This window comes from Epinephelus moara, chromosome 17 (genome assembly GCF_006386435.1).
Source record: "Epinephelus moara isolate mb chromosome 17, YSFRI_EMoa_1.0, whole genome shotgun sequence".
Taxonomy (NCBI): Eukaryota; Metazoa; Chordata; class Actinopteri; order Perciformes; family Serranidae; genus Epinephelus; species Epinephelus moara.
This window is the reverse complement of record NC_065522.1, coordinates 26,378,164-26,392,898: the sequence shown is the minus strand read 5'-3', so window position 1 is coordinate 26,392,898 and position 14,735 is coordinate 26,378,164. Positions and strand designations below refer to the sequence as shown.

At 40.2% G+C, this 14,735-nt stretch overlaps 1 protein-coding gene across 3 annotated transcripts in view; it reads right to left on the bottom strand.

Annotated features, from left to right (window-relative positions):
- LOC126404439 (NACHT and WD repeat domain-containing protein 2) overlaps nucleotides 1-14,735 on the bottom strand; it is a 95,590-nt gene that overhangs the window by 20,217 nt on the left and 60,638 nt on the right. For all 3 annotated transcript variants that reach the window (XM_050067656.1, XM_050067657.1, XM_050067654.1), the window contains exons 5-6: nucleotides 7,099-7,302; nucleotides 4,739-4,889 (exon numbers count right to left, since the gene is read on the bottom strand). In XM_050067656.1, coding sequence (XP_049923613.1) covers nucleotides 4,739-4,889; nucleotides 7,099-7,302 — 355 coding nt within the window. The remainder of the gene's footprint in view (nucleotides 1-4,738; nucleotides 4,890-7,098; nucleotides 7,303-14,735) is intronic.

Below are 14,735 nucleotides of genomic sequence, written 5' to 3'. Positions count from 1 at the left end.
CAACCTGCATCCTTAGCGGACTACTTCCTTCTCTACCTCTGTCAGCGAATTGGTCACGTGATCACAGTCATCCCAAATACGTGGGTTATACCCGAATTATTGGCTCATGATTAGGTGGGATGCATACAAATTTTGGTGCATTACTGTAAGTAGGTGAGGTGTATCATAGGAGGTCCTGGGTGGAACCTTTCATAAACAGTTCAAGCTATAACCCTTTATATGTTGGGTTCTACCAGGAACCAAAAAGAGTTCTCCTTTGGGGACAAGCCAAGAAACCCTCCATGCGTCTAGTTAGTTATTTCTAAGAGTGTATGTGATAACTTTTGAAAACCTTAGATTACAGTGTATCTGGCCAGATGCAGATAAGGACCACCTCTGGATTATTATGACCAACTTCCAAAGATAAACTTCAACCAGATGTAGGATTTAAATCTATTTCAGGAGCAGAGCTGAACAGACTTTAGGTTCCTTTAGCTTCCGATTAGATGGATTTCTCTGGAGCCTTATTTAAGAAGAAACAAAGTTGATAAAATCACATAAGCCAGCACTACTGAACTGTATCACAGGCTCCCCAACAAAGAGCCGGCGGACTGAAACTCTGCCAGCATCTCCTGTGTAGTTTAGCTCACATGGTCGCCTACTAATTAGGTGGGAGAGAGGAAAAGTGTGAAAGGAAAAGTTCCAGGAGACGGCACAACTTCCTCTATACGGTACAATTAAAGCCCAGAGTGCTCAATTAAAGTGCAGTTTCCTGACACAAAAGAGGTGCTTCCTTTTCATGGGAAATTATAAAACTCGCAGTCACTTAATCAGCGTTGTATTTTTCTTTATTTCCTCCGTGAAAAAAGTCTGCGCACTGTGCTGTGCTGTGCCTGCTCTGTAAGAAGAGGCCAATAAAACAAGGACTTGTCAACGGATCCTGATGGCATATTGCTTAGATCATCTCCCACAGTGACAGTCTGAGGAAAGAACAAGAGATGTCTTGAAAGATTAGTTCAGTGCTGTCCAAACAATTCAGTAATAACTTGGTGATTCCCAAATGGAGTCTTTTACAGACAGGAGCTGATGTGGAGTCAACCGAACAGGGCAAAAATAAACAGTGGGAGGAACTCTTCAAATGTCAGAGTCGTACCTTTAGCTTCTGCAAGTACCAGCGAAGGAAGGAAAACCGAAAATAACTGTTTTGTTTTTATATAATATTCTGTTTTAACCTAGTAGGAGAGCTCAGATTGGCCCCTTAGATGAAAATAATTAGTATTTTCAGGAACCATGTTGAACAGAAACTGTGATTTGGTGACTAACACAACATGCAGCAGAGTTCCTCAATAATTACCCCAATAATCATTGAAAATATTGCAGAATAAAATAAAAACAACATGAATATAAAGAGTAAAAGTGGTCTTGTAAAGTCACCTAACAAATCTCCGTGTCTACCTGACATCCCGGCACACTGTTTGGATTAATCACTGAGAGGTGAACGTACAGTGCGATCGATCAATCACTGTCATCTGCCAAGCTGAGTCTGACACATCCTGATTGCATCTCATCTCTTGTTACCAATTCAGTTACAAGATGACGGGCTACGCAGCAGCCTCTCTTATTAGATATGTGACCTTTTGACATGTGATTTTTATGTTTTCTCACTCTGAAGGTTAAGGTTATATTTTTAAGTTTTTTCCCCATCATTGTCACCGTCAGATGTTCTGCCTCTGCTTGGGAAACCCTGGCATGCAACACCTCGTTTCAACTTATGTATGTGACTTAATAAATATTTGTTTTACTATAAAAAAAAGTCATTACAAAGACGTATGAACGGCAGAACGAGCCATAACGGCAATCTATCAGTATAATGGATAACCATAGTTTAATAGAACAACATTACTCAGATTCACAATGCGTTAAAACTAGATAAACAAGTTATTTTTAATCATAGAAATGCACTTGACAATAAACAGGCAACGGAATTGACGGAAATGGCCTGTTAGCTAAGCTAGCACACATTCATGCGGTCTCTCCAAAATCCACTAAATTTTTTAACGTACTCAAGTCAAATTCTGGACCAAAATTTTACGGAGGGGAGGAGTTGCGCAGGCACATTGGCTATCACAGAGATTCCCATAGAAATGAATGGACTGCCTGTTGACTCGTCTCCGTACGCTTGCATGAGTGGATACGAGGCGTAAATATTATTTTAATCGGAATCAGAATCAGTATCAGAAATACTTCATTGATCCCCGAGGGGAAATTATGATTCGTCACTTTTGCTCCGATGTATAGAATAGAGAATTATAAGAAGTAAGAATAAGACTATGAAATAGAAGTATGTAAATATATAGAAATAAAATGAGATGAAACAGAAATGATACCAGACATACATTGTTATAGGGCTGCAACTAACGATTATTTTCATTGTCAACTAATCTGTTGATTATTTCTTCAATTAGTCGACTAATCATTTTATCGAAAAATGTGTTAAAATTATGTCATCTAATGTCTTGTTTCGTACTCACGCTAAAGGGTTTTAGTTCACTGTCATGGGAGAGTGTGTAAAGCTGCTAATATTTGAATGTAAGAAGCTGCAATAAGAGTACTTTGGGGTACTTTGTAGTACTTTTCTATGAAAAATTACTCAAACCGATTATTCGAATACTAAAATAGTCACGGATTATTTTAGTAGTCGATTAGTCATCGATTAGTCGACTAATCGCTGCAGCCCTACATTGTTATATTTGAACTCTCAGAGGAAGTGTTTGTGTAAAGGTATGGTTTGTTTGATTTTATAGGACAGGCCTTTTCAACTGGAGGTCAACTCCAGCCCACCGATCTGTTCTGTTCACGAATAAATAAAACTAAAATCCTGAAGAAGATAAGATCGTGCCCATATTGGATATGTTGCCACAATAAATCCTCAAAACAAGCAGACTGCTCCTAAGTACTTAGCTATGTGTCTCTGAACCCCACAACCCATCAGCAGGTTTGAAAGACATGCTTTTCTTTTAAAAAAGTCTTCAAAATTACAAGTAACACCATTTATCATCACCAGAAACTGTAAAAACAGAAAGTATTGTCCCATTTTTAAGTTTCTGACAGGCCATGAATGCACCATTTGTCCAACTGCTTCAGTCAGGAAACCAAGCCTCCAGGAACAGCGCCATGCATTGAGGCTCATTTTCAAAGTGGCCAGACTTTTATCTACAACTGACCGGGTCCATCATGTGCTGCCATTGGGCCTGAAAATACTTTTTCCCATAGACATGGGAAAGAGGCGTCTATAAGTCAGTGGCTACATTTTTGTGAGTGTCAAACCCCCTAAAATGCCCCCATTCACTATTGGGATTTAATCCATTCAGTCCAATATCTTAACAACATCTTTTGTCTGTTCCAGAGGTCTTGCTGAAACTAAAGGGGACAGAGTGTTTGCTGTCAGGGCCCCGAGGCTCTGGAACAATCTGCCCGAGGAAATCAGGTCGGCTGAGTCAGCAATGTCTTAAGTTCCTTCTTAAAACACACTTATTGAAGAGCATGTTGGAGTTTTAAGTTCATTTAGACTGTCTTTCATTGCCTCAAAACTTTTTGTCAGTTCTTTCAAAAGTTGTTGTTTTCACATTTTGTCTCTTTTAATTGAAAAGTCGAGAAGAGCTGCATGTTAGAATCATTACATACCCATTCAAGTTAGTGGAGTGCTTAACCAGAAGTAGCCAGCACGGTCAACAAAGTCTTCAGTGCGCTTTCTCTATGGGCCCAAGGATGCAGAAAATCTGGGAAATTCTATATCCAGGAAGTCAAACTTTTTTGGCTTCATGCACCACTGAGCAACTTTCACTGGAATGAATGGGGCCCAGCTGCTGTCACTGTATCTAATCATCTTTGTAGGAACATGCAGGAACCAAATTTATGCTAAAAAATAATGATATTTAATCAAAATAACCTCTAAATATCTCTGCCAAAAATAAAGCCTTTGCACAAACCAGATCTTGTAAAAAACATTTAATTCCACACTCCTTTGCGCAACTGGGAGGCCATGAATGACTCGACTGAGACTAACAATCACATAACTAAAATTCTGTGAAACTTCAAATAAACTTCAGGCTGTTTACACGGAGCAGAGGACCACAGAGGCTGTAAGAATGTCAATTTAAATGTAGTGAAATTAAAGTTTTGAAAATGTGGCGCTGTATTTTGTGTCAAGAGTACAAAAATAATGAGGATAATAGCTCAGGGAAATATCTGGCCTCCTGGCCCCCTGAACAATACAGTTAAATAGCCCTGTTGTAGAAGAAATAAACTGACTGTAAATCCTCTTTACATACTTTATCTACTGTAGCAACTAAGGCTGCAAGTATTATTTTCAAATAGCAAATATATTTACATTTGAGAAGCTAAAACCAATGATTTTACTGGCATTTCTGACGAGGAAATGACTTCATCTCTTAATTGGTTCTCAAAATCTTTCATCTCATTGGACGAATTGATTAATCAACTCATTGTTTAGCTCAAGAAAGAACAGATATGATATGTGACCCAACATGACATAAAGGTAGGTAAAGGTAGATCGTAGAGGTTGTCGTTTCTCAGACTTATTAGAATATGAGGTCAAATATTAAAAACCAAATAGAAAACCAACGAGATAGACGTGACCTTCATCACACAGTAAGACCTGCTCCAACTTGAAAAGAAATCAAAAGTAGAGACATGAAAAGACAAAAAGAAAGAAAGCGAAAGTCGACCTGAATCTCACCAGAGCAAAGGAATTTCTTGGCCTGAGCGCTCTTCATGGTCCCCTTCTCCTGAAGCTGCAGCACCGCTGTTCGGAAGATCCTCTTGATCTCCTCCGACACATTCCTCCAGGCCTTGTCATTCTTGGTCTTGGCAGCGCTGCTGGACTCCATCTAAGCAGGACAGGGGGGGGGGCAGGGAGAGGACGGTCTGACTTTACAGTTTGGACAGAGGACTCTCATCGCGTACTGAGGGAATGTGGTTATTCATGTTTTCTTAAGTACGGCGCTGAAACAAAGGGAATATTGTTCTCTGTTTCATGTGAGAAACAATTTAGAATGAGTGTTTTATGTGGCAGAGATTACTGAAGAGACATGTCATCTGTTAAATCTTTACTAGAATGATTTATTTTTTAGTGACTCTGCTCCAAGTAGGGGATTTGAGAGTACCCCAAGTATGAAACTTTCATATATGAATGTTTCTAGCACCCTAAAGTGTGTCAAAGAGCCACATTGGTCAGTTTTAATGATTTAAGGGGCAACCTGGATCCTATTTTCCCATGTGTTTTGTGTCTAAGTGACTAATGGGAACAACGATTTTTGAAATTGGTCCAGTATTGAGGCTGGAATGTAACCTCTTGGGACATTTGTCAATTTACGCCCACTAAAAGTGTTTGTTTTTGCCACTGACAGGCTCCGATTTTTATTATAAGTGTCTGACAACATTACTGAAAGGATCCCTACAGAGATAGACCTTTTTAGTTAAGAGTAAGATCCCTTTTGTTTAACCAGAAACAGCCCAGAAATCGCAGTGGCCAAACCCACCAGGATCCATTTAAATTGATTTAATTTTATCATCTTAAAACACACTTTATTCAAAGTCCACAGAAACAAAAAAATAAAACAAAAAAAAGACGTCCTTGGTTCATCTTTCCACTGTTCCAATAATCATTAACTCTAGTTTGATTGAAATAAATGGCGCCTGGTGGGTTTGGTGATAGTGATTTTTTTTTGCCACTGACAGGCTCAAATTGTTGTAAGTGTCTGATAACATTATGTAAAGGATCCCTACAGAAACAGACCTTTTTGTTAAAGATAAGATCCAGAAACAGCCCAGAAATCGCAGTGGCCAAACCCATCAGATTCCATATAAATAAAAAGTAATTTTATTATCATTAATCATGCCTCATTCAAAGTCGACAGAAACAAAATAAAACAAAACATGCCATCCTAGGTTCGTCTTCCCACTGTTCCAACAATCATCAACTCTGGTTTGGCTGATATAAACACTTAAATCTCCCAGTTAGATGGCTGGTGGGTTTGGCGACAGTGATTTTGAGGATGTTTCTGGTTAAACAAAAGGATCTTCTCTTTAACGAAAAGGTCTATCGCTGTAGGGATCCTCTCTATAATGTTATCAGACACTTAGAACAATCTGAGCCTGTCAGAGGCAAAAAAATACCCATCACCAAACCCACCAGACTCCATTTAAATAAACAGTCATTTTAGCGTGTATAGAGCCAGCAAATTTTCACATCTGAGTGAGTAGCAAACCAGAGTTGGTGATTGTTGGAACAATGGAAAGACGAACCAAGACAACTTTTCCAAGGTTTATTTTGTTTCTGTCGACCTCTGAATGACGTGTCTTTTAAGATGATAAAATGACTGTTTATTTAAATGGAGTCTGGTGGGTTTGACGACGGCGACTTCAGGGCTGTTTCTGGTTAAACAAAATTAATCTTACTTTTTAACAAAAAGGTCTATCTCTGTAGGGATCCTTTCCATGATGTTGTCAGTGGCAAAAACAAGCACTTTTAGTAGATGAAAATTGATGGTGCACAATTGCCCTGCAGGGGATTACATTGCAGCCTGTTTCGCTCAATACTAGAACAACTTCAAGAATTATTGTCTCCATTAAAACACCAAAGTTACCCTTTAACTTCAGTGAAACTCAAGAAAACATTGTCATGCAGTTGTTTAACAGAACTCATCCAGATATTTTATCACCTCTATAAAGTTCTGGACAAAATAACAAGGTGGAACTCCAAAGCTAAATAGTTTTACATAAAATTAACTGTGCTGACAGAATTGTTGTTAAATGACTTTTATGGGGTCATTTGCAAATGTGCTAAACTTTTTTTTTTTTCCAAACAGTAAAGCACAGGACTTCAAAACGGCTCTAGAGATGTCTGAGACAAAGCAACTGCTTTTCTTTTTTGTATGTGCATATAAAATATATTCCTCAAGGTGAATTAAATTCATGAACCACAGAGCTCAAGGACAGGAATCCATTATCAGCACTCCCCACCCCATCGATGTGGGAAAATTACATATCAGGGGGAACAACAAATCCCCTCCAGTGTAGCATGTTGGCTGTACTCACAGAGTTCTGGTAGTTCTTGAGCATTTGGGCTTTGGGTTTGAGGTAGTATGCGGGTGGCACAGAGTTTTCATCCCTGCAGTACCACTCTTCCAAGATGTGTGTGTCCAGCCCCGCCTCCACAGCTGCATCCAAGATCATCTCAAACTCCGCTGACTCCACCTCCCCCGGCACTCGGATGCTGCCGTACTTTTCACCCACCAGACCCTAAAGAAGAAGGAAGGAAGGAAGGATGGACAGAGAGACAGACAGAGGGCACGGGAGGTGAGAAGGAGAGAGACAGGATATGTGTATAATCATGATCCTTCAAACTGTTCCAGGGCTCTATTTTTTGGATCAGTGGCGCAGGGTGAATACTGGAGTCAATGATGCACACAGTGCGACTTATTTAAGGCAATTTCAGAGCCACAGGCGCTAACTGTGGTGCGGTTGGGACATCCACCAGCCAATTTGTGACATCAGGGATGTAGCTGCCGCCACAATCCTCACTGCACTGTGGTCCAAACTGACAGCTCTGGGTCAGATGGAGAGTGCTTTACACCACAGCCACATACAGTGCATGGTTTAAAGGGGACGTATTATGCTTTTCTTATTTTCTGTCACATATATAATGTCACCACGTTTAAAGTTAATGTGGCCAAAGTTCTAAATAATGAGGTAAACCTTGTGAGGCTTTAGATATTCTGAAGACTCTGTTTCCAATTTTTTGTCTACTGATGGCAGCCTGTGACACATTGTTTTATATTGTCATCTGCTCCAGGTACACTACTGCAAGTGTTTACATTACATACTACTACTGCTACATGTAGCTTCATGCTAACGTCAGGGAAATATGTAACCTTGGTTGCAGATGGTGTTAATGTCTCCAGAATTTCTGATCATATTGCATGCAGATGGTGTTAATGTCTCCAGAATTTCTGATCATATTGCAGCTGGAGCATGTCCTGTTGTGTTTAGATGCTTTTATTGGTAAACATAATTTTGGAAGCCAATTTTAAAAATTTCTCCCAGATTTCAGATCATATTCCTGCTGGAACATGTCTGGTTATAAAAGTTTACAAGCTTTAGGTCGTGATTTTAAAAGTAAGGAAGTAACGCTATACACAGTAATTGCATAGCTGCAAGTACACTGCTACATGTAGCTACATGCTAATGTCAGGGAAACATGTCATCATGGTTGCAGATGTTAATTTCTCCCAGAGTTTGGATCATATTCCTGCTGGAACATGCCCAGTTGTAACGATTATGGTTTGTACGGCTGTGCACTGTCATTCTCCTGCTGCAACTACACTGCTACATGTAGCCACATGCTAATGTCATAGAAACGTAATCTTGGTTGCTGATGATGTTAATTTCTCCCTGATTTCGGACCATGGAACATGTCTTGTTGAGTTTAGAGGTTTTTACTGGTGATATTTCATGGTAAAAAGTGTTGCCATTCTATATTACAGTCATTTCCCCAGGTGTAAGTACACTACTACATATAGCTACATGCTAACATCAGGGAAATATGTAACCTTGGTTGCAGATGGTGTTAATGTCTCCAGAATTTCTGATCATATTGCAGCTGGAGCATGTCCTGTTGTGTTTAGATGCTTTTATTGGTGATTTTTCAAGTTAGAAAGTGCTGCTGTGCTGTATTACAGTCATTCCTTGGCTGCAAGTACACTGCTACATGTAGCTACATGCTAATGTCAGGGAAACATGTCATCATGATTGCTGATATCAATTTCTCCCACATTTTGGATTATATTACTGCTGGAACATGTCCAGTTGTAACGATTACGAGCTACAAGCTTTAGTTAGTGATTTTAAAAGGCATAAAGTGCTGCTGTGCACCGTCATTCTCCTGCTGCAACTACAATGCTACATGTAGCTACATGCAAATGTCGGGGAAACATATAATTGTAGTTGCTAATGTTGTTAATTTCTCCCTGGTTTCGGAGCATAGTCCTGCTGGAATGTGTCTGGTTGAGTTTAGAGGTTTTTACTGGTGATATTTCATGGTAAAAAGTGCCGCCATTCTATAATACATTCATTTCCCCAGCTGTAAGTATACTTCTACATGTAGCTACATGCTAACATCAGGGAAATATGTAACCTTGGTTGCAGATGGTGTTAATGTCTCCAGAATTTCTGATCATATTGCGGCTGGAGCATGTCCTGTTGTGTTTAGATGCTTTTATTGGGGATTTTTAAAGGCATAAAGTGCTGCTGTGCAGTCATTCCTTGGCTGCAAGTACATTGCTACATATAGCTACATGCTAATGTCAGAGAAACATGTCATCATGATTGTTGATATTAATTTCTCCCACATTTTGGATTATATTACTGCTGGAACATGTCCAGTTGTAAAGATTATGGTTTACAAGCTTTAGCTTTTACTTCCTGCCTTTGTGTGTTTTCCCGCCTGTTTTCTATCACACCTATCTTCCTTCAGTCTCGTTAGTCCTTCCCTGTTCCCAGTGTCCTCCCTTCACACCTGCTCTGTGTCCACCCTAATGTTCCCCACCACACCCTTGTTGTCAGCCAATCCCCATTTCCCTTCTTTTGCCCGTGTCCACCTACTCCAGCTGTGTCTCGCGCTTGTGATTAGTTTCCTGTGTATATGTACCTGTGTGTGTTTCCCTTTGTTCCCTGTCAGTTTGTCTGTGTTCATCCCTGTGTTCATGGTGTCATTTCCTGTCTGGTCTCCTGTGTTCTGTTTCAGATTTCGTCCTTGGGTTCATCCCTGTGTTCATTGCATTGTCCCTGTTGGTTTTCAGTTTACTTTGTTTCTCCTTCCTGCCTGTTTTGGATATTTTCTATCCAATTCCCTTTAATATAACAAAATGTTGCACCCCTCTTCCCACGTACATTCATGTTTACAGCAAGTGTTGAAAATAACAATCGTGCGCAAGTGTGAAAAGTCTGTGGTCATTCGATGGGAATGCCATCTGCCTGCCATACGTCACACACTCTCACTTAAATATCACATAAAGATATGTAGCAGACAGAAAATAACAAATAAAGCATTGAAGCAAAGGAAGGATGGGTAAGGGGTGAAGTCATCTCATTACACAGTTTTGATACAAAGAATTAGAGAAAGGAAAATGCTCTTTATACTGTTTTAGTTCTGTGACACCCTTTTGGCACATCCCAGACAGGCAGGTAGTCTAGCATCTGCTCTGTGTGCTCACCTTTTTTTCTCTGATAATTTAAGATCTAAATGTCACCATCATGGTGAAGACGACCTGCTGAAGTTCAAACTGAGCATCAGAATGGGGAAGAAAGGTGATTTAAGTGACTTTGAACGTGGCATGGTTGTTGGTGCCAGACAGGCTGGTCTGAGTATTTACTGGGATTTTCACACACAACCATCTCTAGGGTTTACAGAGGATGGTCCCAAAAAGAGAAAATATCCAGTGAGCCAAAATGCCTTGTTGATGCCAGAGGTCAGAGGAGAATGGCCAGACTGGTTCAAGATGATAGAAAGGCAACAGGAAGTCAAATAAGCACTGGTTCCAACCAAGGTGTGCAGAAGACCATCTCTGAAGCAACAACACCTTGTCCAACCTTGAAGCAGATGGGCTACAGCAGCAGAAGACCACACCAGGTGCCACTCCTGTCAGCTAACAACAGGAAACTGAGGCTACAATTCACACGGGTTTTCTCACCAAAACTGGACAATAGAAGATTGGAAAAACCACATTCAGATGGAAGCATGGATCCATCCTGCCTTGTATCAACGCTTCAGGCTGCTGCTGGTGGTGTAATGGTGTGGGGGAGATTTTCTTAGTACCAACTGAGCATGGTTTAAACACCACAGCCTACCTGAGTATTGTTGCTGACCGTGTCCATCCCTTTATGACCACAGTGTACCCATCTTCTGATGGCTACTTCCAGCAGGATAACGCACCATGTCACAAAGCTCACATCATCTCAAACATGACAATGAGTTCACTGTACTCCAATGGCCTCCACAGTCACCAGATCTCAGTCCAATAGAGCACCTTTGGGATGTGGTGGAACGGGAGATTCACATCATGGCTCTGCAGCAACTGTTTGACGCTATCATGTCAATATGGACCAAAATCTCTGAGGAATGTTTCCAGCTCCTTGTTGAATCTATGACACCAAGAAATAAGGCAGCTCTGAAGACAAAAGGGTCCAAATGGCTCATTCTAAGGTCACGAAAACACAATGATTCTTATTTTAAGGTGATTATACACCAAAGAAAACACACTTATTATATTATATTCAATTTCAACACATCCCCTTAATCCTACACACTAAACCTTTCAAATTAGGAAATATCTGATCAATTAATATGTAAAAGGGATTACAAATCTGATCCAACATTCTGTGCAAGCTTATCAATACTTGTTTTGGTCGGTTCGTCAACAGCACTGAGGTCCGACACCAAACCTGCTGTTCACTCATTGTTTTCAGTAAGAAAAAAGCAGATTTGTTCTGCTGCTGCACGGCAAATGTTTGAGTGACACACTGTTATGTAAAAACACACAGCCTTGGCCAAATGTGCTAATGCTCAGTAATCAGTAGTATTAAGGGAATGAGCAGATTTGCTTTATATATAGAACAGATGGGACTGTTTTTAAATGAAAGGAAATTAATGCATTAATTAAAGGGAAGGTTGAGGATTTGTGAGAATTTAAGACTGTGAAATTTGATTTGATTGTGCTTCTGTGCTTTAGTTATTATTATCACAACCACTGACATCACCATCATCAGTCTTAAACACCAAAGCAAATAACCAGCAATCGCTCCCCACGATCTTTTCAGTCAGAAACTAGAACACTCAACGCAGTCGCTGCATAATTAGGCATCATCAAATTAAATAGTGGCCTTTTCATCCTACTATTATCTCCCACTCCACATGGATGTCTACTGTAAGCTCCAATGAGTCTCCTCTCTTCCCCTCGGCATCTCCGCACATGCTTTTGAGTGACAGCCGATTCAATGCCGTCGGAAATGATCAGGGACGTTTCCTGGCTTCAACCCTGATGAGCTCCATCACTCACATTCGAGGACAATGGGAGCCCAAAAAAAGAAGAAGAAAATCACTGGAAACCCTCTGCTCCATGACCAGCTGATCTTTACTCCATGTGTCGTAATTCACATGCAGCTGAGGCCTCGGGGCGAAGACGCAGAGCGAGCGAGTGAGCGAGGGACAAGCCAAATGACTGTGAGCTCCGATGAGCAGGAAAACTACGTCGGGACGCTCGCGGCAATGACGCTTCAAAGCCGTTCCATGTTGGACTCCTCGTTCCCTTGGCATTCGCAGTGGGAACAGATGCAGAGAACAAGCAGATGATGGCATGTGGCATGGTCTGCAGGACGGCCTACTCTCAGAACCGACTAATGCCCGCGGTGGATTTGTTGAAACTCGTACAGCTTTGTGGCAGTGCTGCACAAATGTGACACCAAAGGTTCATTTTACAGCTTTGTTTATATTTAGAAGATGATTTCCATGTACGGTATCAGTTGTTTTAGAGGAAGAGACGCAGTTTTTAAGGTTGTGTATTATGTTTTGAATCCACACTCATCATTTACATTATATAAACATTAAGCTGACCCACTTATCCGGTGGAAAAGTACATCAAAGGGGACTTATTATGCACGTTGTCATATTCATACTTGTGGTTTTTGAACATTAAAGTATGTAAACATGTTCTAGTAGAAACCCAAAACACTTTATTTTCCTCATACTGTCTGTGCTTGAACACCTGTGTTCACCCTCTGTCTAAAACGCTCTGTTTCAGCATCTGTCTCTTTAAGGCCCTAAAAGAAAAAGCCAAGTCTGCTCTGACTGGTCAGTGTATCCCTGTTCTTCCATATCTCATGTCTCTGCAGGGTCATTGCAGCCGCAAGAATGACTGTAACAAAATATGGCGGCACTTTCTGCTGTGAAAAATCACCAATAAATGCTTCTGAACCAAAATCTTCACAAGCAGACATGTTCCAGCAAGAATATGATCCAAAATCAGGGAGAAATCAACAACATCTGCAACCAAGATTACACGTTTTCCTGACGTTGGCATGTAGCTACATGTAGCAGTGTACTTGCAGCCAGGGAATGACTGTAATCAAGTAAAGCGACACTTTCTACCTTGAAACATCACCAATAAAAGCTTCTAAACACAACCTGACATGTTCCAGATGGGATGTAATCCAAAATCGAGGAGAAATTAACAATATTGGCCATCAAGATTACAGGTTTTCCTGACGGTTGTATGTAGCTACATGTAGCAGTGTACTTGCAGCCAAGGAATGACTGTAATTAAGTATAGCGGCACTTTCTACCCAGAAAAATCACCAATAAAAGCTTCTAAACACAACCTGACAAGTTCCAAAATTGGGATGAAATTAACAACATCTGCTACCAAGATAGCAGGTTTTCCTGATGTTAGCATGTAGCTACATGTAGCAGTGTATTTGCAGCCAAGGAATGACTGTAACAGAGTACAGCAGCACTTACTACTGTGAAAAACTAAAAAGCATGTAATCACAACCAGACATGTACCAGCAGGGATATGATCTGAAAATGGAGAGACATTAACAATAGGTTGCATGTGCCCCTCATGTTAACATGTAGCTACATGTAACACTGTACTTACATCTTGGGAAATGACTGTAATGGAAAAAACTGCACCATTTACCATTAAAAATCACAAATAAAAGCTTCTTAGGACAACCAGACATGTTCCAGAAGGAAGTAATCTAAAATCATGGGGAAATCAACAACATTGGCAACCAAGATTACAGGTTTTGCTGATGTTAGCATGTAGCCATATGTAGCAGTGTATTTGCACCCAAGGAGAGACTGTGATGAAAAATAGCAGCAATTTTTACTGATAAAAATCACCAATAATTCATAACCAATAAATCTTCTGAACACATTGGGACATGTTCCAACAGGAATACAATCCAAAATCAGGGAGAAATCAACAACATCACCAACCAAGATTACACGCTCTCCTAATGTTAGCATGTAGCTACATGTAGCAATGTACTTACAGCTGGGGAATGATTGTAACCAACAAAAGCTTCTAAATGCAACCAGACATGTTCTAGAGGGAAAATGGTGCAAAATTGTTGAGAAATTTACATCAGCGACCAAGATTGTGTCTTTCTGACGTCAGCATGTCGCTACATGTAGCAATGTAGGCTACATAACGTAAACACTTGCAGTGGTGTGCCTGGAGCAGATGTACATATAATGAAATCCATAACAAGTAGGGATAACCTTTACATACATTTACCTAATTATTTGAAACTTTGGACACTTTTCATGTTAATATCCGACATTCTGACTTCACAGAAAATAAGGTAAATCTTAATAGGTCCCCTTTATATGTATGTATCCTGCATCAAAGGGTGAAAAACTGTGGCAGAAAAGATGAAAAACTCCCCTGAATATTAAAGTATATGCAATAAAACAAGAGGGTTAAAAAGAAAAAGATGCTTGATGCTAATAAATAAACCCTCTTGTGACTGGAATATTCAAGTACATCCAATAAAGCAAGAAGCCTCTTAAGAAAACAGTGCTAATTTAAGTAGAGAACACAAGCCAAGCATACCTCTAAGACAGAAAACACACAAGTACCAAATGGAGGAAGAAAGGAAAGGGATTCCCTCTT